Source organism: Dicentrarchus labrax, unplaced genomic scaffold (assembly GCF_905237075.1).
Source record: "Dicentrarchus labrax unplaced genomic scaffold, dlabrax2021, whole genome shotgun sequence".
In the NCBI taxonomy this organism is placed as follows: domain Eukaryota; kingdom Metazoa; phylum Chordata; class Actinopteri; family Moronidae; genus Dicentrarchus; species Dicentrarchus labrax.
The window spans coordinates 15258277-15278338 of record NW_026136709.1 but is presented as its reverse complement, the minus strand read 5'-3'; the positions used below and the strand labels follow the sequence as shown (position 1 = coordinate 15278338).

Genomic DNA, 20062 nt, shown 5'->3' with positions numbered 1-20062 from the left:
CTCGTCACTGTGACGAAATACTGCAGCATCTGCAAACAAAAAACTGTTGCACAACTGCAGAAGGTGCTCACTAAGCCAGGGGATCTGCCATGTACAGTAAACCACTGGGTCTAAATGAGATCTTTTCTGCTAGATCAGTAACAGATAACAAAGTCCACATCCCACTCCTGTTTCTCCACTGTCCCACATCCCCTCTGGCAAAACTTCCTTGTAGACCAGAGAGTCTACACAGTGTTACACAGAAAGAACACAGGTTGAAGGTTTGTGTTTGTGATAGTCTCACAGTAAGTGAAAATGAGTAAGTTTAGATATTGTAAATCAAAACATTTTAGGACTGCTAATCATTTACAGTTTGCTGTTCTGCGCTACTGACCCCCCTTAATCCTCCTTTGGCTTACAATAATGAAACCACCATCCCAAATTTGATTGTTTCTGTAATTAACACAGACAGGTACAGCAATTAATTAAAAGATAACTGAGCTACTGTTTGTCAAAGTGAACCTCTTTAAGAAACTACTGTTTGAAGAGACAGCACAAAAGAGCAGGCTGGTGCCATGGTTAGCATCAGCAAAATCTAATAAATGCTCACTTAGTGCTTTGCTTGCACCAAGAGATTAGTCACTGTAAATAAGAGCTGAGCTGTGCCCCAAACCTCTCATGACACATTCTCATTTTTCATCCTAAAGTCTTATTACTAGAAGATCAGAGAGAAACGCTGGACAACAGCGCAAGTCGAAACTTCATCAGAGGCTATTGGCTTGATTGACGACTCCTCTGCAACCATTAATGTCGCAGGAGCGCTTTAGACTTTAGACCTAAATAGCCACGTTGCTATTGTTGATAATGGTGGTACAGTAGGGGGTTTGTTAGAGAAGCAATTACCAAGTTGAGGAAGTGGATAGATTGCAGCGGATGCTGAGGTGATAATTGAGTTTGGGTTGCAGAGGCAGAGGCAGAGATGGGAGGGGATGAAAGGATATGAGGGCTGTTATGACTGTGACTATGAAACCCAGGAGGAAGGAGCCGGCAAGAACTCCAAGAAAATGACCGACGGAGAGGAAGAATGCGGGGGGGTTAAAGCTGTGTCCTGCACCCATCTGGCTATAGGTGGTGATGGCACTGGAAAACAAATTGACAGAACATAATGGAAAAAAACTTGTTATACACATGAAAAAAAAGAGACAAACTGTTGTGTAACAAAAAGAAGCCAATAGCACAATTACAACAGGAGTAAATATGAGTGTTTTTCAGATGTTGAAACACTAAAGCAGCAACATGGTTTATGGCTCTGAAACAAGAGCAGTTGTCAGAAATACGGCCCACTAGGTTGTTGGTGTAAACCGGTCTGGAGCAGTGAGCATAAATTCACATGCTTATTATGCTGAGCTAAGCCTTTAAGCGCAATTTATTGGAGTCATTCGGAAGAATACATGGCCTTCTTCTTTAGAAGTTAAATCCTTCCCTGAGAAACAATCCTTTCTGAAATATTTGCCTCTGAGACGTCCCCTAGTAGTTAGTGGGGAATAGGGGAAATACTATTGTTGTTCACAAAGACAGCAGCATCGTGCTATTCACACCGCAATAAATATTTACTTTGTGGGGGGAAGGGAAAGACTTCCACATGGAAGTCACTGAGTGCAAAAGAGGCCTCACAGGGAGGAGCAGGAGGGAGAGAGAGAGAGAGAGAGAGAGAGAGAGAGAGGGCCTGAGGTGAAGCAAGCAGAGACAGGCACCCATGCGAGTGGCTGATGGAGCTGGCTGCCTTTGTGGAATGACAACATTTCTTTACCCAACACAGACCCTCCCTGTGTATCCCCCTTAGACTCTGACAGTTTGAAATTAATGTCAAACCATTGAGTCAGCAGAAAACAAAGCGGTGGCTGTTGTTTTTGTTTCCTACATTTTATGAGACACACCTTCTGATAGCCAGGGTGCAACTCACACAAACCTCAAACCTACTTTACACTCCAGCTACCAAGAAAATGGTTTGTTGAAGATCCTTACAGTGTCAAAGAAAATGTCTGACAAATGAACCCGTAATGTATCTCCACCTTTCATGCTGTCAGGTTGAAATGAGCTAGCGCACACCAGAACATGCCTTAATCTCCACAGCAAAAGGGGAAGAATCAATCAAGTTGTCGCTAATGAGCTCAGCAAGCTGAAAAGGGAAAATCTATTATCCCCTCCATGAAAAAGACTCCAATTGTGCAGGCACATTAAATTTGGCCACTAAATAATTTGGTCAGTGTGACCCTCTAGACTAGAGACTGTACCCTCAGGCATCTCGGGTTGTTCACTCCCAGTCAAAAATCTCAAGATGTCAACACAGGACCTGGTTGAATAGTGGCTGGGTCAGGGCTGCTGGAGCAGGAAGCTTAGTGCCTGTGAGAGGGCACATCAGCGTAAGGTTGAGCTGCTCTGGGAGCTTGTTAAAATTCCAGTGCCAGGACCCCGCATGGCTCACTAATAAGGGCAGGCTTTGTATGTGGAGCCAGGGCGACCGGCAGGCTAGCGAGCCAGTCAAGTGACAGGAGATGGCATGAAGGCCGGTCACGCCACTCCAGGAACAAACATAGCACTATCTGACTGTTTGTCCGGGAAGACATTGCAGGCTCCCTCCCCTGCACTTCAATGTACACAGAGACAGCAGCCATGGCATGAACACAACAATCTGCACACTCGCCTCCTTTTCTCTCCATCTGCCTGCCTGTCTGGGCCCATTTGTGTGATCGGAGAAAGAGAAGTCAGAGTGAGCAGGTACTGTACATGTTTTGTGTCAGTCTGTGTGAATACAATATGCAAATATGGACACAGATTTTATCCCTGTCACCTCCTTTCCATTTCCATTTTTCACCTGATTGCCTTGCCATGAATGTGGACCTGTGTGAGTTGTCTCCCAGCTCCATCTCCCTGCTCCCCATCCTGCCATCTGTTAACACGTCTACTTGAACGGCTTTGCTCACTAGCAACGTGTAAATAGAGCAGACAATGACTGCAATGTGTGTGTGAGCAGGACAAACATGCATATTTGAGTGCAATGCTGGAGAAAAGGGGAAAAGTCGAGGGAAATGAATGAAGCAATTGAAATGCACGGACAAGGCATGACTACATCGTGGCTGTTTGACTCAGCTTCCAAGGATTTTATGCTGTTTCCTGTCTGAATTTGACAGTAGCTGTGATAGCTGAGTTCGTTAGCTGGGAGTGTGTCTCTACTCTGGCAGTGAGTCTCTCCACTGAGTACCTTAATGAGATGCTGACAGTGCCAGGGGCAACTCGCTTACGCAGTCCACTGCATAGCATCTGAGGCGCTCATGCGGTTTTGCCAATCACACCCCTTTCCTTAAAGCTGGCAGCATCCACCTGCCTTCCCTCCCCCACACATCCACCCCCATAATGCCAATTGAAAAAGACTGATCTCCCACACAATTAAACCTAGAAATATACTGCATTCTGAGGGCAGACACAAATCCTAATGTGAGACACTCACTGTGTCAGGACGATGGCCACGGCATCATTCAGGACACTCTCTCCAAACAGCAGGGTGTGCAGGTCCACATCCACACGGAGGTCTGACAAGAGGCCAAGGACTGAAACTACAAAAAAACAAAAACAAGAGTTACTGCTACTGAAGACTGCAGGAAGTGCAAAAGTGCAATAACTCCTCTGCTAATCACACAGAAAAAGTGGTGAGGAGTATCACCTCTGCTGCTACAAACAGGAAAAACCAGGGGAATTAAGGTTACAGTGTAACAATAAAAAGCTGACACAAAATGTCAGCACACTGACAGCACTGGAAAGAGGATTTTTTACACTTGAAGTAGTCAGAGTAACTAAACCAAGCATTGTTCACCTGAACAAAATACACAATGCTTTGGAAAAGACAATATTTGAGTCTAGAGAGGAAACGGAAAAGAAAGAAATGCTGTGCTAATCGGCACAAATCAAATGAACAAATAATACATTATAAATATAAATATAAATATGGCAATATAAATTACATAAAAAAAACAAACAAGGAAAAGTCTGAGTGTGTGATTGTGTATTCCTGTGTTTGTAAATCATAGTCATACCACCTGTAGTCATAACATGGCATTCTGTGATTTTCTGGCATCAGTAACAAGGGAAGACATTGCAAATCATTTGAGTAAAGCAAATGACTGAATTTCTTGATATGATTTGTATATATATGCAGGTTTTGGGTGTAGTGCCGCTGGTCTTTCTCTTTCATATGAATGTGTCTTCAGGGTTTTGCTGCGATTTTCGATATAGCAGGGGATAACAACTAGCCTATAGGATTCTGGGAATCTTGAGAGGGCACTGGTGGGAAAAGGGAGAGATTAAAGCTAAGATGCTGAAGCTGATTAAAACATCCAAAAGGAACCAATTACAGTCTAATATAGGGGAACTAAAGGCAGAGAGCTCCATGCTTTAAATAATGTAAGATACACTCACTGCTCAGCAACACAAAGAATTCCTCCCCACATATTTCAGTTGACTTTAAGTAGACATTTTACACAGAGTGCCTGCAGTTTGTTAGACACTGGATATTTATGCAGAGTGGAATGCAACACATAAATGGTACTGTTCACAGTTTACAGAAAATCTCACACGGAGCACAGACGCAATGAAAACTTGTAATGGGAATGATTTGAATATGAGCCTGTAAAAATGGTTAACTAAACATTTTGAAGATTAAATCAATACGTTTATTTATGACTGTAAACCATGATAAGAAACACAAACTGTTGATGAGAAATAACACTAAACACTGCTGTTTACTGTTTCTCTACATGTAGGCCAAACTGCTATACAGGGTTGAGACATAGATGCCTGCTAAGTGTAGGGGTGAGCTGCTAAGCATCTGAAAGGGAGTTGTCAGCATTTGTAACCTCTGGAGATTCAACTCTTACAGGATGTCAAGGCGTGAGTCAGCTATAGCGGTTAAATGCCGGTAAACCCCAACGAATCAGTAGAGCTGATGAAACCTCTTAGATTAGAGGCAAAACATCGTGAGACTATGTAACAGAAAGTCCAATTGGCTTTCATTTTGCAGTATAAGATGTTCCATGTTTTTTGTTTCCTTTTTTTGGTGCCGCGAGGAAGAACAAATATGAGGTTACAGATCACAGGAAAAATCCTGGTTTAAACCCAGATGAGCTGAGACGCTGAAGGGCAACAATTTCCCACATTTAAAAATATAAAATTTCAAACGGCTGCCAGTGAAACCTGGGAAAATTAAACCCTTAATTCTGCACTTTATCTGTGTCTTTTGTGCCTTACTTGCTCATTCTCTCATAATAACATTTAATTTGCCTTCAGTGTTGGATTAGTAGTAAAAGGCTCATAGCACAGGGAGTGGCAGAAACTTAAGTTGATAAAGAGTTAGCTTGCATTCTTTGGGGCCATATGTGAAATGTATAATAACTGAAATATAACTGAATGTTGAATGTTGACAGTGGTTGCAGTTTGAAACCAGTAATCAGTAAAAGGCAAACGTATGCTGTATTAATAAGGTATTCTACACTTTTTTCTTCATCTTAATGAAGAAGCAACGTTTAACTTGCATCCCACATCATGTGCAGAAGAGCAATTTCTCAGCTCATTTGTGATGAAATTCATATTTGTGGCGAAAAATACGAACAACTTATTACTCATTTATTTATACAGCTGCATCTCTCAACACACTGCATCTGTTGAGAGGAATATGAGCCGAACTCCACGGTGAGTTCACCAACAGTAAACATCAAGCGGAAGATGCTGAGCATATGAATGAGCGTGTGCACACACAACATGCTCAGCACTGCAGGGCGAGTAAGTGTTGACAGTGAGTGACAAGGAGAATACTGACACGGACGAGGTGGTGACGTGCCTGTCAGCTCCGCACTTTGTGACACCGCAGGTATCTCCTGAAAGATATCGACTGTACCTTTGTTGGCTCTGTGTTTACTGATACTGTAGATTAGATTACATCATATGAAGATGACATTAGATTAGATTACAATCTATTAGATTAGATAGATTGATGGGTACATAGATAGACAGTATCTAAATACAGTAGATAGGACAAATGTACTGTCACAAATCCTTACTGTAACCGCCACAAGAGAAACCAGGCATTTCAAACAAGCAAAACAAAATTATCATATAAAAAAACCAATGTCAGATATGGAGAAAAACAATGCACACATATACACGCACACAAAACACATTCATGAGGATATAGGCATGGAAATGAGAACCGTGGTGCCATTCTGAAGGCCAAACAATATTATTTAAAACAATAACAGCTCCTGGGAGATTCATATTCCACCTGTTGAGGCCCAAGATGCAAAAAGAATCCTATAAATTAGTTTCAGGGAAATTTGTGATATGAATAATGAGTCTACTCTGATAGCAGCATTTGGCCCTGTAGTGAATAACAGGCCAGCGAGGGCATCGCAGTCAGTATATGACCAGACTGACAATAAGAGCAGCGGCAAGAGAGCAGCCTCAGGACTTGTTTTGACAGATTTGGCTCTTTGGTCTTTGACAGGTTTAAAGCGCTTCCTGGTTGGGGAAAATCTTTTATCTGGAGAGGGTGAGGTAGGCCCTGGAGTCAGGATTGTTCCATCTCCCTGCTCCCATAATGCCTGGCTGATGACAGCATGTCGTGCACCAGTCACACTGCAAGATGGGGGCAACGCCATACACACACCCACAAAAACACACACACACACACACACACACACACACACACACACACACACACACACGGATACGGGTTGGCTGTGTTGTCATGGCAACCCAGTCCTACAGCTGTCAAGTGTTCATCAGTTTCCACAGCAACACCATAAGGTGGAGAGAGTAGACAATTATTTCAGACATAATACAGTTGAAAGGGTCGAATGGAAGCCTTATTAGGTCAAATTACCCTGCTGCAGAGGTTTAGTGGAGGCAAAGCTCACGGCCATCTCAGTCAGAGAGCATGGGATTTGCTCACTGATTTGACCAAATTAGGCAGATATAATACTGAAAGCGATGCATTAGGAAAGAGATAACGGTCAACAGGGAATTACTGTAATCTCTCCAGCTCCGCGTGAAAAGTGCTCAAATTTTTAGGTGTTGACAAGTGCGCAAACAGGGGTCACAAGGCTGCAGCAGAAAAACCTTTCTCACAGTTTAAAAGCAAGCAAACAAGCACTTTATAATTAGTTTGAGGGTTTTTTACGGTTTATTTTTTGTTAAGTCTGTATCTCACAGTAGTTCCTTGGTATGTCAGGATAAGGTCTCTTTAAAATCTCCATTAATTCTAATTACCTTTTTAAAGCAGTTGGAAAGTAGAGTAAATGTGCTTCTTTTTTATCAATTAGAGCCTTACAGAAATAAAGATATCAAAGAATTTACATGCTTGTCTTTCTCTAGTTGGTGTTACAAGTCACCCATCAGAGTTTGTGACAGTTAAGACTCAATTATGTTGCAATAATATAGTAAGAATATTGAGTCATGTGCACATACATGTCTACTTGTATTTTCAATATTCACTTTAGATCTGGGTAGTTACTGCTACAACTGATGTAAACAGATGTCAGAGATGTAAACAAGACATTGCCAACTCTGACATAATTTCCAGCTCTGACATACTGAAAGAGAAATATGTATGTGCAGTGTTCAAGAGAACTCCATAAATAAGTACAACCTCAAAGATGAAAGGAAAACTTCAGCGCCTCCAAAAAAGTCTTTCCTTTGAGATGTTAAGTGAGGGTTTCAACGACCTTTAGTAAGCATCCCTGAGGCTAGAGGATACTGCGCAGCAGGCGTTCCATTTTGTGACCTGAACCATGTGTCTTATTCTGAATCGGAGAAGAACAGGTTTGTTGGCTACAGAGCTTCAGGGGTTTGTATAAAACCAACAATTTAAAAATCAATAGGTGCAATGCTGAAAGGAACAAATAACTACATGCTAGGGACATTTGTGCCTAATTACGTATTTTCAAATCAATAGGGATATTAAAGACTAGAACACTTTACTCATTGGTTGTCTCTAGAGTAAACAAACTGATTGATAAAATCTTCAATTTCTCAAATAGCTTCTGTCTGTATATCATAAGAGAATATAAAGCTCTAGTAAGTACAAAAGCAATGTAAACATAGAGATGCTGTTTACAACTGTATCTACCTTTAGATCTGCTGGTGCCATTACTACAAATAGCTGCAGTCAATCCCTCACTCATATAGGGACGACAAACTCACAATGATATTAATTTAGAGTCTTCAAACAACCAGATCAGTAACATGTCTTTGGAACATGAGAAGAAATCAGGGTCATAGCCAGGATTTTAGTAATACTGACGTGTTGAGCTGTTTGTTTTCTACAGTGGTGTTTGAGGTGGCTTGTGCATGTGCAATGAATTCACTTAATTTTGCCATAGACATCGGTGTTACAACTGACTCATCTTGCAATGTTAACGAAAGTGAAAAATAATTTTGATTCCGATCTGCTCTAAAATTTAATGGGTTCTTCTTTGGCCCACGCTTCAACCTTCCACCAAGTTTTTCAGTAAACCTGCTGACAGATGAACAAACGGCACTAAAAACAAACCTCCTTGGTGAAGGTAATAAATATCTCCCTACAAAATGGAATAAATGCTGCTTGAGAGAATCCTCCACACTGCCAAAAACATAATTCTGGGAGAGAAATATTCCTCATATTTAAAGATACTGCCTCTAAAACTACTAGCATCAGCCTTAAAAAAGGCCAACATGTGTAATTTATCTATAATTGAAGAATGTTAGAAACTATAGAGAGGAAATAACTTTGGCGTCTTCAATGTTAGCACCATCCAGATTAGTAAAAAAAATAACACAGTAACTAGCAATACTAGCAATGGCAACATCCACATATGTAGGACTATTGCTTGCTATCTGCTACTCTCAGAATTAGCATTCATTTCATCTATCCATTATAGCTGGGATGAGAACCTTGCCTGTCAGCTACCTCTGTTATATCCCATATTGCAAGCAAAGTGGCAAATAAATTGGGCTTCCATTACACTCAAAGCTTGACTGACTTCCTGTGTTCTCAAGATCTCCATCATAAGACAGCGACAAAACGAGAGAGCTGTCACACAAGGGTTATGACATGGACAAAAAGCTTTATTCCTCAGCACTAAATTATTTGAGAGAGTCACTGTGCCTATGTATGTGTGTGAGAATAAGTCTGTGCCTGTTTCTGGAGTGTCTTGCTGCTTTTGGCCCCTGTGAATGCAAATGTAAAAAGGAGAGTAATGGACAGGGACATTTTAATGGCTCCCTTTCAGAAAATCAGAGAGCCGGCTCTATATTTGGACAGCACGAGATGGAGAGACAGCCTAGGGGTCTTGGTGTTTGGGCCATCGATGCACTACATTTTGTGATTCTAATCAAAGTAACGAGGGCGCTGGGGTCAGCAGGGATGAGCAAGGGAAAATAACGCCAGTCAGAGAGGCAGCTGCACCATGATTTACAGCTCCTCTTTGACACTCACCCAGATCAACCACTTATTGGTATACATAATTCATTACCAAATGAGGACATTAACATTGCCCCTGTCGCGGCATCGCAGGATGCCTTATGGCATCCCACTTGACTGCTCTTGAAGAACACAGATTATATTGTGGTTCCACTAAGGAAAAAGGTGCACCGACTTCACAGCAGTTACATCAATTCTCTGATATCCATCACTGTGCAAAGGTATGTAGACGAAGAAAGAGAGGGATGTCCAAGCAGAGTAACATCACAATGTTAAATCTTATCTTCATAGCCTGCGCCACACATAGATCTACACCTGACAGTATCATGAGTGCAATAAGAAAATAGGTACAGAGAGTGGAAAAACAGCATGAGCCAGGTTTGACCTTTCTAAACACATTATGTCAAGTTAACTTATCGTGTTGTTTGATAACCCAGAAACTGCATAAATAAATAAATCTACAGTTGGTTGAACGGTCTTCACACACCGTGCATCTTTTTTATATATGATATTTTTTCTTTAACTCATTTGTATGAGTTTAACTAAAGCAGATTCCTGTGATGTGCCTGCAACATATTCACTGTGAGCAAGTGCCAAGCATTCCTGAGAATATTTGGTGTTGTAAAGCAATGTGAGTCTTGTAAAGGAGAGTAAAATTCTGCAAGAGGAGTCACAGGTTTATATCTGTATAAAACCAGTAGTGTTTTAAAAAATCAGTACTACTACTAAAAGTGATGAGAGTGACTGTAGGATGTCCTTTATTATGCCATCTACCTGGGTCAGTGGCTGATATAATGGCACCAAACATCAGGCAATCAGTGAGGAAGAAGTCTCCATCTGCTGCTTGGCCCAACAGCACCATCAGTCTGGTGAAGCCATAGACGCAGGCCCTGGGATTGAGGACAAACAAACAGAAGGACACACAGTGAGGTCATAAGGGAGCGCTGGCTGGAGCAGGCCTATCAGTCATCCTTCTAACCACAGCAGGGCTTCCCCCAGAGTAGCCTGGGTAATGGGGCCAGACACTACCAGAACATGAGCTGACCCGTTTCTAGGCAGCGGCTGCTTAGCACAGGTGGACACGTAAAGCTGTGACTTTGCTGGGTAGCTTTAAATTTAACCACATTTATAGGTGTTTGTGTGTGTGTGGATCTCCCACACCCACCTGCATAACACGCCCACACATGACAAATACTCTTGTTAGACAGCTTATCTCAGCACCTATCTATCTTCACCTCTGGCATTCTGACAACAGTATTAAAAGCGCTCTGACATAATAAAAGGGCACCAGGATTCTGAATGTGTATGTGTGTGCGTGTGTGTGTGCGCAAAATCACCCGAAAGACTAAAAATCATGACTCTGTGAAGGGCATTGCAACAAAAATATAAGCTCTGGGACATGGCAATGAAGCAAATCTAAAATGTAACTGTCCGATAATACACCACTGTATGCTCTCCCTTATAAAAATAAGCAAAAAACTTACTAACATGCCCATTCAGCATTCAGCAACACTGTAGTCCAGCTATTGACTGGTAACGGATGTGTGTTAAGCACTAATCTTGTTACTGTGAGGCATCCCATAATAATCAGTATGCCAGTGTGTCCTCTGAGGAACCTTTCTGTCCATTGGCATAACTCTGTTACCATGGTGATGGCACACGACCTGTCCCCAAGGCCAGGATTTAAAGTACTGCCCTCAGGTTGAGCAACTAAGCTGTCTTATTCGTGTATCTTAAAGGGAGATTTGAGGTTATGGTAATGATGTTCAGTGAGTGTGTGCGTGTGTGTGCATACACAGACAAAGAAAGAGCGAGACAGGCAGACAGACAGAAAGAGAGGAAGGGGATGTACTTTGCCAATTGAGTCAGTAAGGTTCCCTCACTCCCCTGAGGCTCTCATTTCCCCATAGGATACGGCAGATTCACTAACAGGCAACAGGATTGGTCAGGTGTGGTGCCTTAGCATTAAAGAATGTGCACGTGACCCAACATGTCAAACCCTGCCTGGCGTCTCAGGGGAACTGAGGAGTGTTTGACAAAAGGGAGTCCTTCTCCCGGTGAATGGAGGAAAGACAACATCTATTACACTGCATTTCAGCAGGTTGCAGAAGCCCATTAGTTCCAGCAATAATATCTAGAGGGCATGAACCTTTTCCGTGGATATAAAACATTGTGAATCAGTTAGCAACTATATATGACAGCGGAAATAATGTTATGAATAAACAACAAGCACATTAAGTAAATTTTAAACCCAGTGGCGGCTTTGAGAAGGAGAATATAAAACATATTAAAACATTTTATATTATCATAGTAATTAGCATTGTACTGGACTACATTAAATTTACCTAATAAAGTGGCCACTGAGTGTATATTTCTGTGTGTGATTTGAATAATAATAATAACAATAATAACAACAACAACAATTAATAATAATAATAATAATAATAATAATAGTATCCTGGAGATTTAACAGGAAAACAACAACACTAGAGCTGTGAGGTTTTCTGTGTGCACATTAGTGCATCAGTCCAACAGCTCAATTTCTTCTAAAGTCTGAGGGTGCCATCTAGCTTTGTGAGACCAGAATAGCAATGCTACACACTAGCGGCTATGTCCCAGTTCCATACATACTAAGGCTAAGCAGATTTTCATTATTTAGAGGGTTATGTTAAGTATGCTTAATTTTTAAGTGGGCTGTCGGCATACACTATACACTAGTTCATAACAGACATTTTGACTTACCATAGTAGAAAAAGCACAGGTGTGATTAATAACCTTAATGATGACTCTATTTCATGTGTGTCACTCAGTTCAAGGGCCTTGTTATTGGGCACGCTGACTCACTGTCTTACTGGGTCACTTGAAACAAAGTAGTAATTAATGTTATTAGTTTCACCTGTGCTTTTCCTGCTATGACAAAAAGGCTCATTATACCACAATGCAATGCACTGAGCAAATAAAGGATCTACTCACAGCTTGAGTTAAATGACACAGCTCCTGAAGGAGCTTCATTCAATCTTTGTAAAAAACAATTAACTTCTTAGTAAAAATAGTAAATTATATTGATGTAATGTACTATATACTAACTGCAAAAACAATATGCTACAACAGTTAGTATTTAGTATATACTGTACACGAATAGTATCCAGTTACGTACTGGGACGCAACGTGTTAATTTTCAAATGGCATAATATGGAGGTAATGTTTTAAAAAGTATCATTTCTGAAAACTGAACTGAACATGTTAGTTGAAAATGAACACAATTATAATTCAACATGATCGAAACACAAAAACATATGTATGTGACAATAAAGAAGAGGGAATTAGAAAATTAACTATTTTGCATTTTCTATTGCAATGTAACTGTCTATACATGAAATGCAGCTTAATGTACCATTAATAGCATTTTTTATTGATTGTTCCTATGATTATAATTTCTACATCTTTAGTTTCTACTCCATAATATTTTATATAATAATATGTCAGACACTGAATGCCTGTATCCATCTTGACAGAGGTTGAAGGACTGTGTTATCACCAAGGAGAGGGACTGAAATAAATCCAGGACTTTGTTGCTCTATCTCTGAAAATGTCAGACATGATGTATTTTATAAATGAATTAGAATGAAACCAAAATATCTTGTGATGCTATTATGTGAAAAGCCACTGTTTTCAGGACACTATTGTACTATTGTACATTGCACCTTCATTTTGTGTGTGTTATTGTGTTGTTTGATGTGTCCATTTATTGTGAATGAACAAAAAATAAATAAATCTTACCCAATGGTCATACAGCTGATTATGGTACCCAAAAAAGCAAAACTCAGAATGGATCCGAGATTCTCAATGAATCGTTTCTTGGACAGAAATAAAAAGGGAACACCAATTAACAACAGCAAACAAACAAACAGGTCAACAATATGCAACACGTTTACTTAAATTTCATGTAACAAATAGCTGCGCACACAATAAGGCAACACTTATGTGAGTATCCATAAAAAAGGAAGAAATCCTTTGATTCACCTACTTGGAGGCATGTCAGGATAGAAGTATTACCTGATTAAGGGTGTAAGCTCCATGGAAGATGATGGGTGGCAGGAACAGATTGAAAAGGACCTCGGGATCAAAGTTCTCCTGTAAAAGACAGAACTGTTGTGTTGGTGACTGACAGGGCTCCGTGGGGAGTGAGAGGACTCCGTTTACTCAGTGTGACTGACTGACAGACAGATATTACACACACATCGTTCACTTCAGCAGCTCTGTTTTGGCAGACAGGAACAAGTTCTTTTTTCTCAATGTCACAATAGTCTCCAGGTACCACAGCAACCTTATACTGTACTGTCATTTTTTTCTAAAAAACTAAACGAAAACTATTGCGTGCTGTTAATAGGAATAATGGGAAAGTGTGACATTCCAGTCTTGTGTGCCAATGTTCAAGTTTTTTTTTTTCCCACCCACGAGCATTGTAGTTGGGAGGAAAATACATAAAACATAGGAAAAATCATAACTTTGCCCCTTAAAAAACATAAAACATTAACCTACATTATAGGAAAAGCTACAAATTTCCCTAAGCAGAAAACATTAAAAGTTTAGTATGGCTTGTTGCATTACTTCACCTTAAAGCCATGCCTATAATATTAATATAATAATGTAATTACTGTGTACTGCACTAGCATTATATCCAAGTGCCCTGACTCAGACTTCCACATCTTATTAAAGAAAAGAATAATACAAAGTGAAAAGTCTAACTGCTTGCATCAGTCCTCACCATAGAGGCTCCAAGCATTCATTAGATTGGGAACAAGCATGTACATTTTAGTTTATCCTATTATATTAGTTTAGTTATTAACATTAAACGCAATTCAAGCTACTGATAACAGCAACATATATTACCTTTAACACAAACAGAAACCAAGGTATGGGTGTTGTTTTTTTTAACATACTGTGCACGTTTTCTGTCTGTTTCTCATCTTAGCCAGTATGATGTAATACTAGCTGCTCAGAAAGGTAGCCTTTCATGTTCTTCATCCTGGAATCCTTTTTATGTCTATTGTATGTACAATCTGAAGATCAAACGGCAGTGATATTCAATTCAGATCAAAACAGTGCAACCTTTTTCCTGATTCCTTCATCCCACAAGGTCTCATTACATTGCTAGGAATTAAATTTCAATTCAATTAAATTTCAGGCCAAATAGAGAGATGTGGTGATGATGTTTGCAGAAATATGGCTGCGCTCACAGACCTTTAGAGAAAGGCCTTTTTTACTAACAGACACAAGGTTAAAGCGGGCTGAATAACACGATTATTTGAATGAATGAAAATAAGCCTTCATCTGTAAGATTTTTTTTAAATTATAATTTGTAACACCGGAAAACCCCTATATAGGTTGGAGAACCACCAAGTTTTCTCAGTAATTCACATTTGAAATGGTTGCTAGAGCTACAAATTGCTCCTATCCTTCAGCTACTGACACATGGCTCAATATAAAGAACCTTTTTGAGGCTGCAATTACCAACACAGCACAATATATATGTATTTTTCCATCTGTGCAGGCTGTGCATGACAAATACAAAACTGCATAACTGAGACCAATACAGACACTGAAATCAATCAATTATGCATATGCTGGTGGTTTTATTCTAAGGGCCACCTGCACAACACAGTCGAGGATGGAGGTGTGTTGTATACACTAATTGCCTCTTCAGCTGAGCAGCACTAAATTTAATCAGACCACAAACTTTAATGCCTTACTCCCCAGTGGAACATAATGGACTCAGTAATGCAATGAAATCCTTATCTCTCTCTGCTAGGTCCCCATATGTATCAGACTTAATGGCGTGAAGGCTACACAGAATGGTCTTACCGATGTAATGGCCTTTGTGGTAGCCTCTGCTGGTTTGCTAATGAGACCCCAGCATTCAAAGGGGGCCAAAGAGTCCAAGCCATTAGTGAAGAGTTACACTTGGCCTGGATGATTTGCAAGGTTCATGGTTCACTTACTCCCTTTTACTCGGGTTGAAACATTGCTCTGAGATGAAGAATTACATTTTCAAATATACTCATTCCACATCCTCTCACGCTTCTTGGCCATGATGTGGCTGAATCCCGGGCTTGTTGGTTGGTTTCTTTGATATGACAAATCTCTCTGATAGCGCTGTTAAAATATGAAAGCGAGCCAGAAAACAGTGATACTAATGACAACAGTGGCCCATCTCAAGGCTTATGCTCTGCTACTTAACACTGATATTAGAGTCTCTAACTAATTCTTTTTATAGCAAAAAATTGCTGAAAGTAGTTGTCTGGCTTAAGGTCTAGTTCTAACATTATTTCTGTTCTACCTCAGTGACAAAAAAATGATACAAATGTACTTAATAATCCTTGTAACCTAGAATTCAAACGAGACCTTCAGTATTAAAAAACAGAAAACTCTTAATAAGTAAAATCTCTTGTTCTTTGGTTGAGAACACGTTTTTGACTGGATATTTATTATATTAAAAATATAGTATATTATAGGTATAAAGTATATTTTAAAGGTTATCAGTGCAGTCTTAACATTAACATACCAATAAACTGTATGGAGTATATTATATTATATTTCTGCTATAAATGTGTAACATAAATTAGCAAAGAGATTCAATTTCATGCTTCCAATAGAAACCAAATGATGTTAGAGACACTAACAGTTGAGCAAGCCTCAGTCAAAACCTCTGTAAACGTTGTCCTTTCCTGTACTTAGATATGCTATGTGCTAGGCTTATATATGTTGAAAGTTTTGATGGTTAAAATGTTAAAACAACATATATACAGTCTTATCTTAAGTTAGCTAACATTAGCAAAAGGCTAGTTCATTTATATCAGTCATGGTTACATCTGATCATCTCATATTAGAACATGTCAATCACATGTTATTTTTTTTTAAAATCTTTTAACCGTCTTTAACCCTTGTATTATGTTGAAAAAATGACATTGATTATGTTGCGGGTCATTTTGACCCGTACTGTGTAAATGCACTCAAAACAGTCAAGAAAACAGGTTAAACCAATAACAACTTTATTTTAGGTTATATAAACATTTAGAAAAGTGACATACAATACATTTTTAATTCCAACACCATATTTAAGAAATATTTAGTCTAATCCTCTTGTCCTCCTCTCGGTCAAAATGACAATTCTTCCCTCCTTCTTTCCTCCTGCCATGCTCTCTCCTTCCTTCTTCTCATCCTGTTTTCCTTCTCTCTGTTCATCCTCCTCTATTCCCTTCTTTTCTCTCTTCCTTCCTTCCTTCCTTTCTCCCTTCTTTCCTTCCTACCTTCCTTCCTTCCTCCCTTCCTCCTTCCTTGACCAAAGAAAGCACAAGGGCTAAGATATGAGGGGATATGAAGAGCTGAAATGCTGATTGAATCTCATCAACTCGTGTGACAGCAAATCTTGTAGGACCGGGAGTCATTTTGATCACATTGGAAGATGATAGTCTGCCTCGGCTTGGGTGTGGTGATTTTTGGACCATTTTATATTACCGTCCTTAGATGCCCATGTCCCCTCTGTGGATGATGATTGCTGCATTCCTTGGTTTTCATCTGTTTGAGGAACAACGGCAGACTCCTCCTCTGAATCCTCCTCATCGTAGGAAAATTGACAATCTGGATCAGCAATAACAGTGTCCTCTGTCTCTGAAAAATCCTCTGTTTCTGAAATCTCTTCCTCTACATCACTATCCCAGTTAAAAATCTGTGATAAAGCCTCCTCAGTTGTCATCCTTCTGGAGCTCATTTTTGGTGAGTTTGTCAAAGAGATGACATGAGAACAGTGACAAGGACAAGTGTGAGAAAGTTCCCTCTCTTCACACACCTGGCTCTGGGTCTCAGAGGCAATCAAAATACAAACAATTGTATATTGTATATATATAAAGTAAAAAGTACATCAAAGAGACATGTTTATTTTGGATCTGAACAGCTATTTACCCACATTAAAGCGTCTGGGTCAAATGACCCGCAACATCATCTTTGTATACCAACTCTGCACAGACATTCCACTACACATCAAAGTGTCCAGATTTTACACACCAGTTAATGACCCTAGATGAGGAAAAGTCACCAAATTTCAGCAAGAAAAAGAAAGGATAACCAGTACTTTGATCAACACAAAAACTGAAATGGGTCAAATTGACCCTTAACATAATACAAGGGTTAAAATGTGGTTGTCTTACATAGACAATAGATGACATACAACATAGATGAGCCTAGCACATGAGAGTACAAGAAAGGAGGAAGAACAAAAAGGGGCGGGGCTTAGGTAAGGTTTCTTAATTACAGACATTAATTACAAAATTCTAACCAAAGCTCTGTTTGAGTCAGCACGGTTCATAAAAGCCAGTAAGAGCCAATTAAATCAGCATCAAACATAAACAGCAGTGCGAGAAAACATTAATGTATGGAATATTGTTCACAGTGTCACAGTCCCCTCCACTTTATAACAGATGGTAGACATTCACATCCATTAGTGTGTTCTGTGTCACAGGCTGAGATCTCCATCTAACAGGAAAAAAGCTGCAGTGCCTGTTGAGATCACCTAACTCTCTCACATCCTTCCCTGCAGTGCAGAGCAACCCGGCAACAAATGTCACTTGCAAGAGCATCTCATTATGGAAATTCTGCATGTAAACACACAAAAATGTCTTGAGAGGTACACACCTTTCAAGACTAAATAAACTGGGTTCTCTGATTGTATTCAAACTGTTTATGTTTGCTGTTGTCAGCAGGAGCATGCTTTTAAGAAAATGTTTATATAAAGTCCTTTTTTTGCTTATTGATTGGACCCTTTGTGTTGCTTTATCTATACTACTACAGTCTGTTTATTGGTTTCTGTGTTAAGTTGTCTGCTCATTTCCCTTTGTCCGCACAGCACACCTGAAAATGTAATCTCCCCTATCTCTTCCTTAATAAATGCTCAATATAGGTTAAATTGCTCTCTTGCTCTCTTTCTCTCTGTACCATCCACTCTCTTGATTCCTTAACAACAAACAGACCATGCAAGTAATTTAGAGGAAACCCAATAACTAAGAACCATTAGAGGAAACTGTTGATGTAAATACCCAACATACACAGGGGACAAAATATAGATGTGATCAAAGGAAAGGCAGTGAAGGAAAAAAAACTGTTATTTCAGACTAAATAAAACTACATCAGAGGAAAGGAAAGGCTCCTGTATGGTGCAGTTTGTTTTCACATGTCCCCTATGTAATATTGATTAACAGCTAGTGTCTCTGTTGTGTCACAACCTGTACATAAAAGATTATCTTCTGTAACGTGTACTTGAAGTGCAGGTCAGAATAAAGTTGCCATAGTTACCGTATGATGGATCGAGACCGGTGGGTATCGTTGGCTGACTTTTGCAGTATGTCTGTAACTGTGAAAATGGGATGTGATGTTGACTGTCAAGATGTGAGGAGTGCTATTAAGACCACCGCAACTGCACATCGTCGCCACATCGTCCCCGTGTTCTCCCTGTGCAGGTGACAAGTATCTCACTGTTAACCCCATGAGCATACCTGTACAGAACAAAAAATAAATAATGTTATGAGAACTTCTGCAATCCTTTCACATCTTACATCTAGGAAAGATATTACAAAAATATTCCACAAGTAAATGAATCACTATATATGAGCCACTATATGTCCTATGGAAGATAAAAAGACAAGAATCCCACTTTAAGGCCATGAATGTAGCACATTTAGGAAAATGATCTACATATCATGCTATTATAGTGATGAATCATTGATGTCAACTTAAATATTGCAAGAGCCAAGTATACTGCTAGTTGGTGAGCCCTTATGGTATCTGGAGCTACCTGGCAATTCATGTACCCTGGTGTAATGGTAGGCTATATTAAAATGTCGAATCAAGTACAATTTATCACCACAGGGCTAAATAATCACCCACATATACAAATGTCAATCACATGTCATACCTTTAAAGTATCCTTATCCCTGATTTCCTTTAGCTGTGAGCAATTGTTTGAGCTCAGATTGATAGTGGCTGTTGGTTAAATTGTTTCCAACATTATGTTTATCATTAGTAAGTCTAAACTCCAGAACAAATGGTGGATAAAGCTAAATTATATGATGTGGCCCTCCTTTAAATTCCTATCTAAATTCGACAAACTGTGACCAAAACTATCTTCATACTTTAAAAAAAAAAAAAAAAGATTTATTATTTCAACTGTGAGTTCAGGAAGTGCTGTTGAGCAACGGCTTCCGTGCTCTCCAGATAGGCAATCAGTTAAGGCAACTTACCATAAAACATTGCACCTCCAGTTTCATTTAGAAGTTTATATTTAAACTGCTTTAACTTCCACACACTGAGAATGGTTATAAGTGCCAGGCCAATTGCAGCGAGTTCCAATGCTGTTGCATTGTCATGTCTGTGCTTCACAGCGCCCGTCATCTTCAAAGCTGAGTCAAACTTGTGGGAAAAAACTGCTCGACTTTTGATTCAGTTCAGCACCAGCAACATCCGCAATCAGCAGCGCTCCAGAGCCCGTGCTGCCTTTACTTGCCCTCGGAAAGCTCTGATTTC

The 20062-nt window shown here is 39.8% G+C and overlaps 1 protein-coding gene across 5 annotated transcripts in view; it reads right to left on the bottom strand.

The window, feature by feature from the left end:
• The window catches only part of LOC127369321 (sodium/hydrogen exchanger 9), a 59128-nt gene extending 39125 nt beyond the window's left edge, over window positions 1-20003 (bottom strand). For all 5 annotated transcript variants that reach the window (XR_007886057.1, XR_007886055.1, XR_007886056.1 and 2 more), the window contains exons 1-7: window positions 19780-20003; window positions 18836-19035; window positions 13544-13621; window positions 13268-13344; window positions 10262-10377; window positions 3488-3593; window positions 976-1119 (exon numbers count right to left, since the gene is read on the bottom strand). Coding sequence is in view for 1 of the 5 variants with exons in the window: in XM_051410572.1 (XP_051266532.1) it covers window positions 976-1119; window positions 3488-3593; window positions 10262-10377; window positions 13268-13344; window positions 13544-13621; window positions 18836-19035; window positions 19780-19930 (872 nt within the window). In the remaining 4 variants the exon portion in view is untranslated. The remainder of the gene's footprint in view (window positions 1-975; window positions 1120-3487; window positions 3594-10261; window positions 10378-13267; window positions 13345-13543; window positions 13622-18835; window positions 19036-19779) is intronic.
• Window positions 20004-20062: the final 59 nt, after the last annotated feature.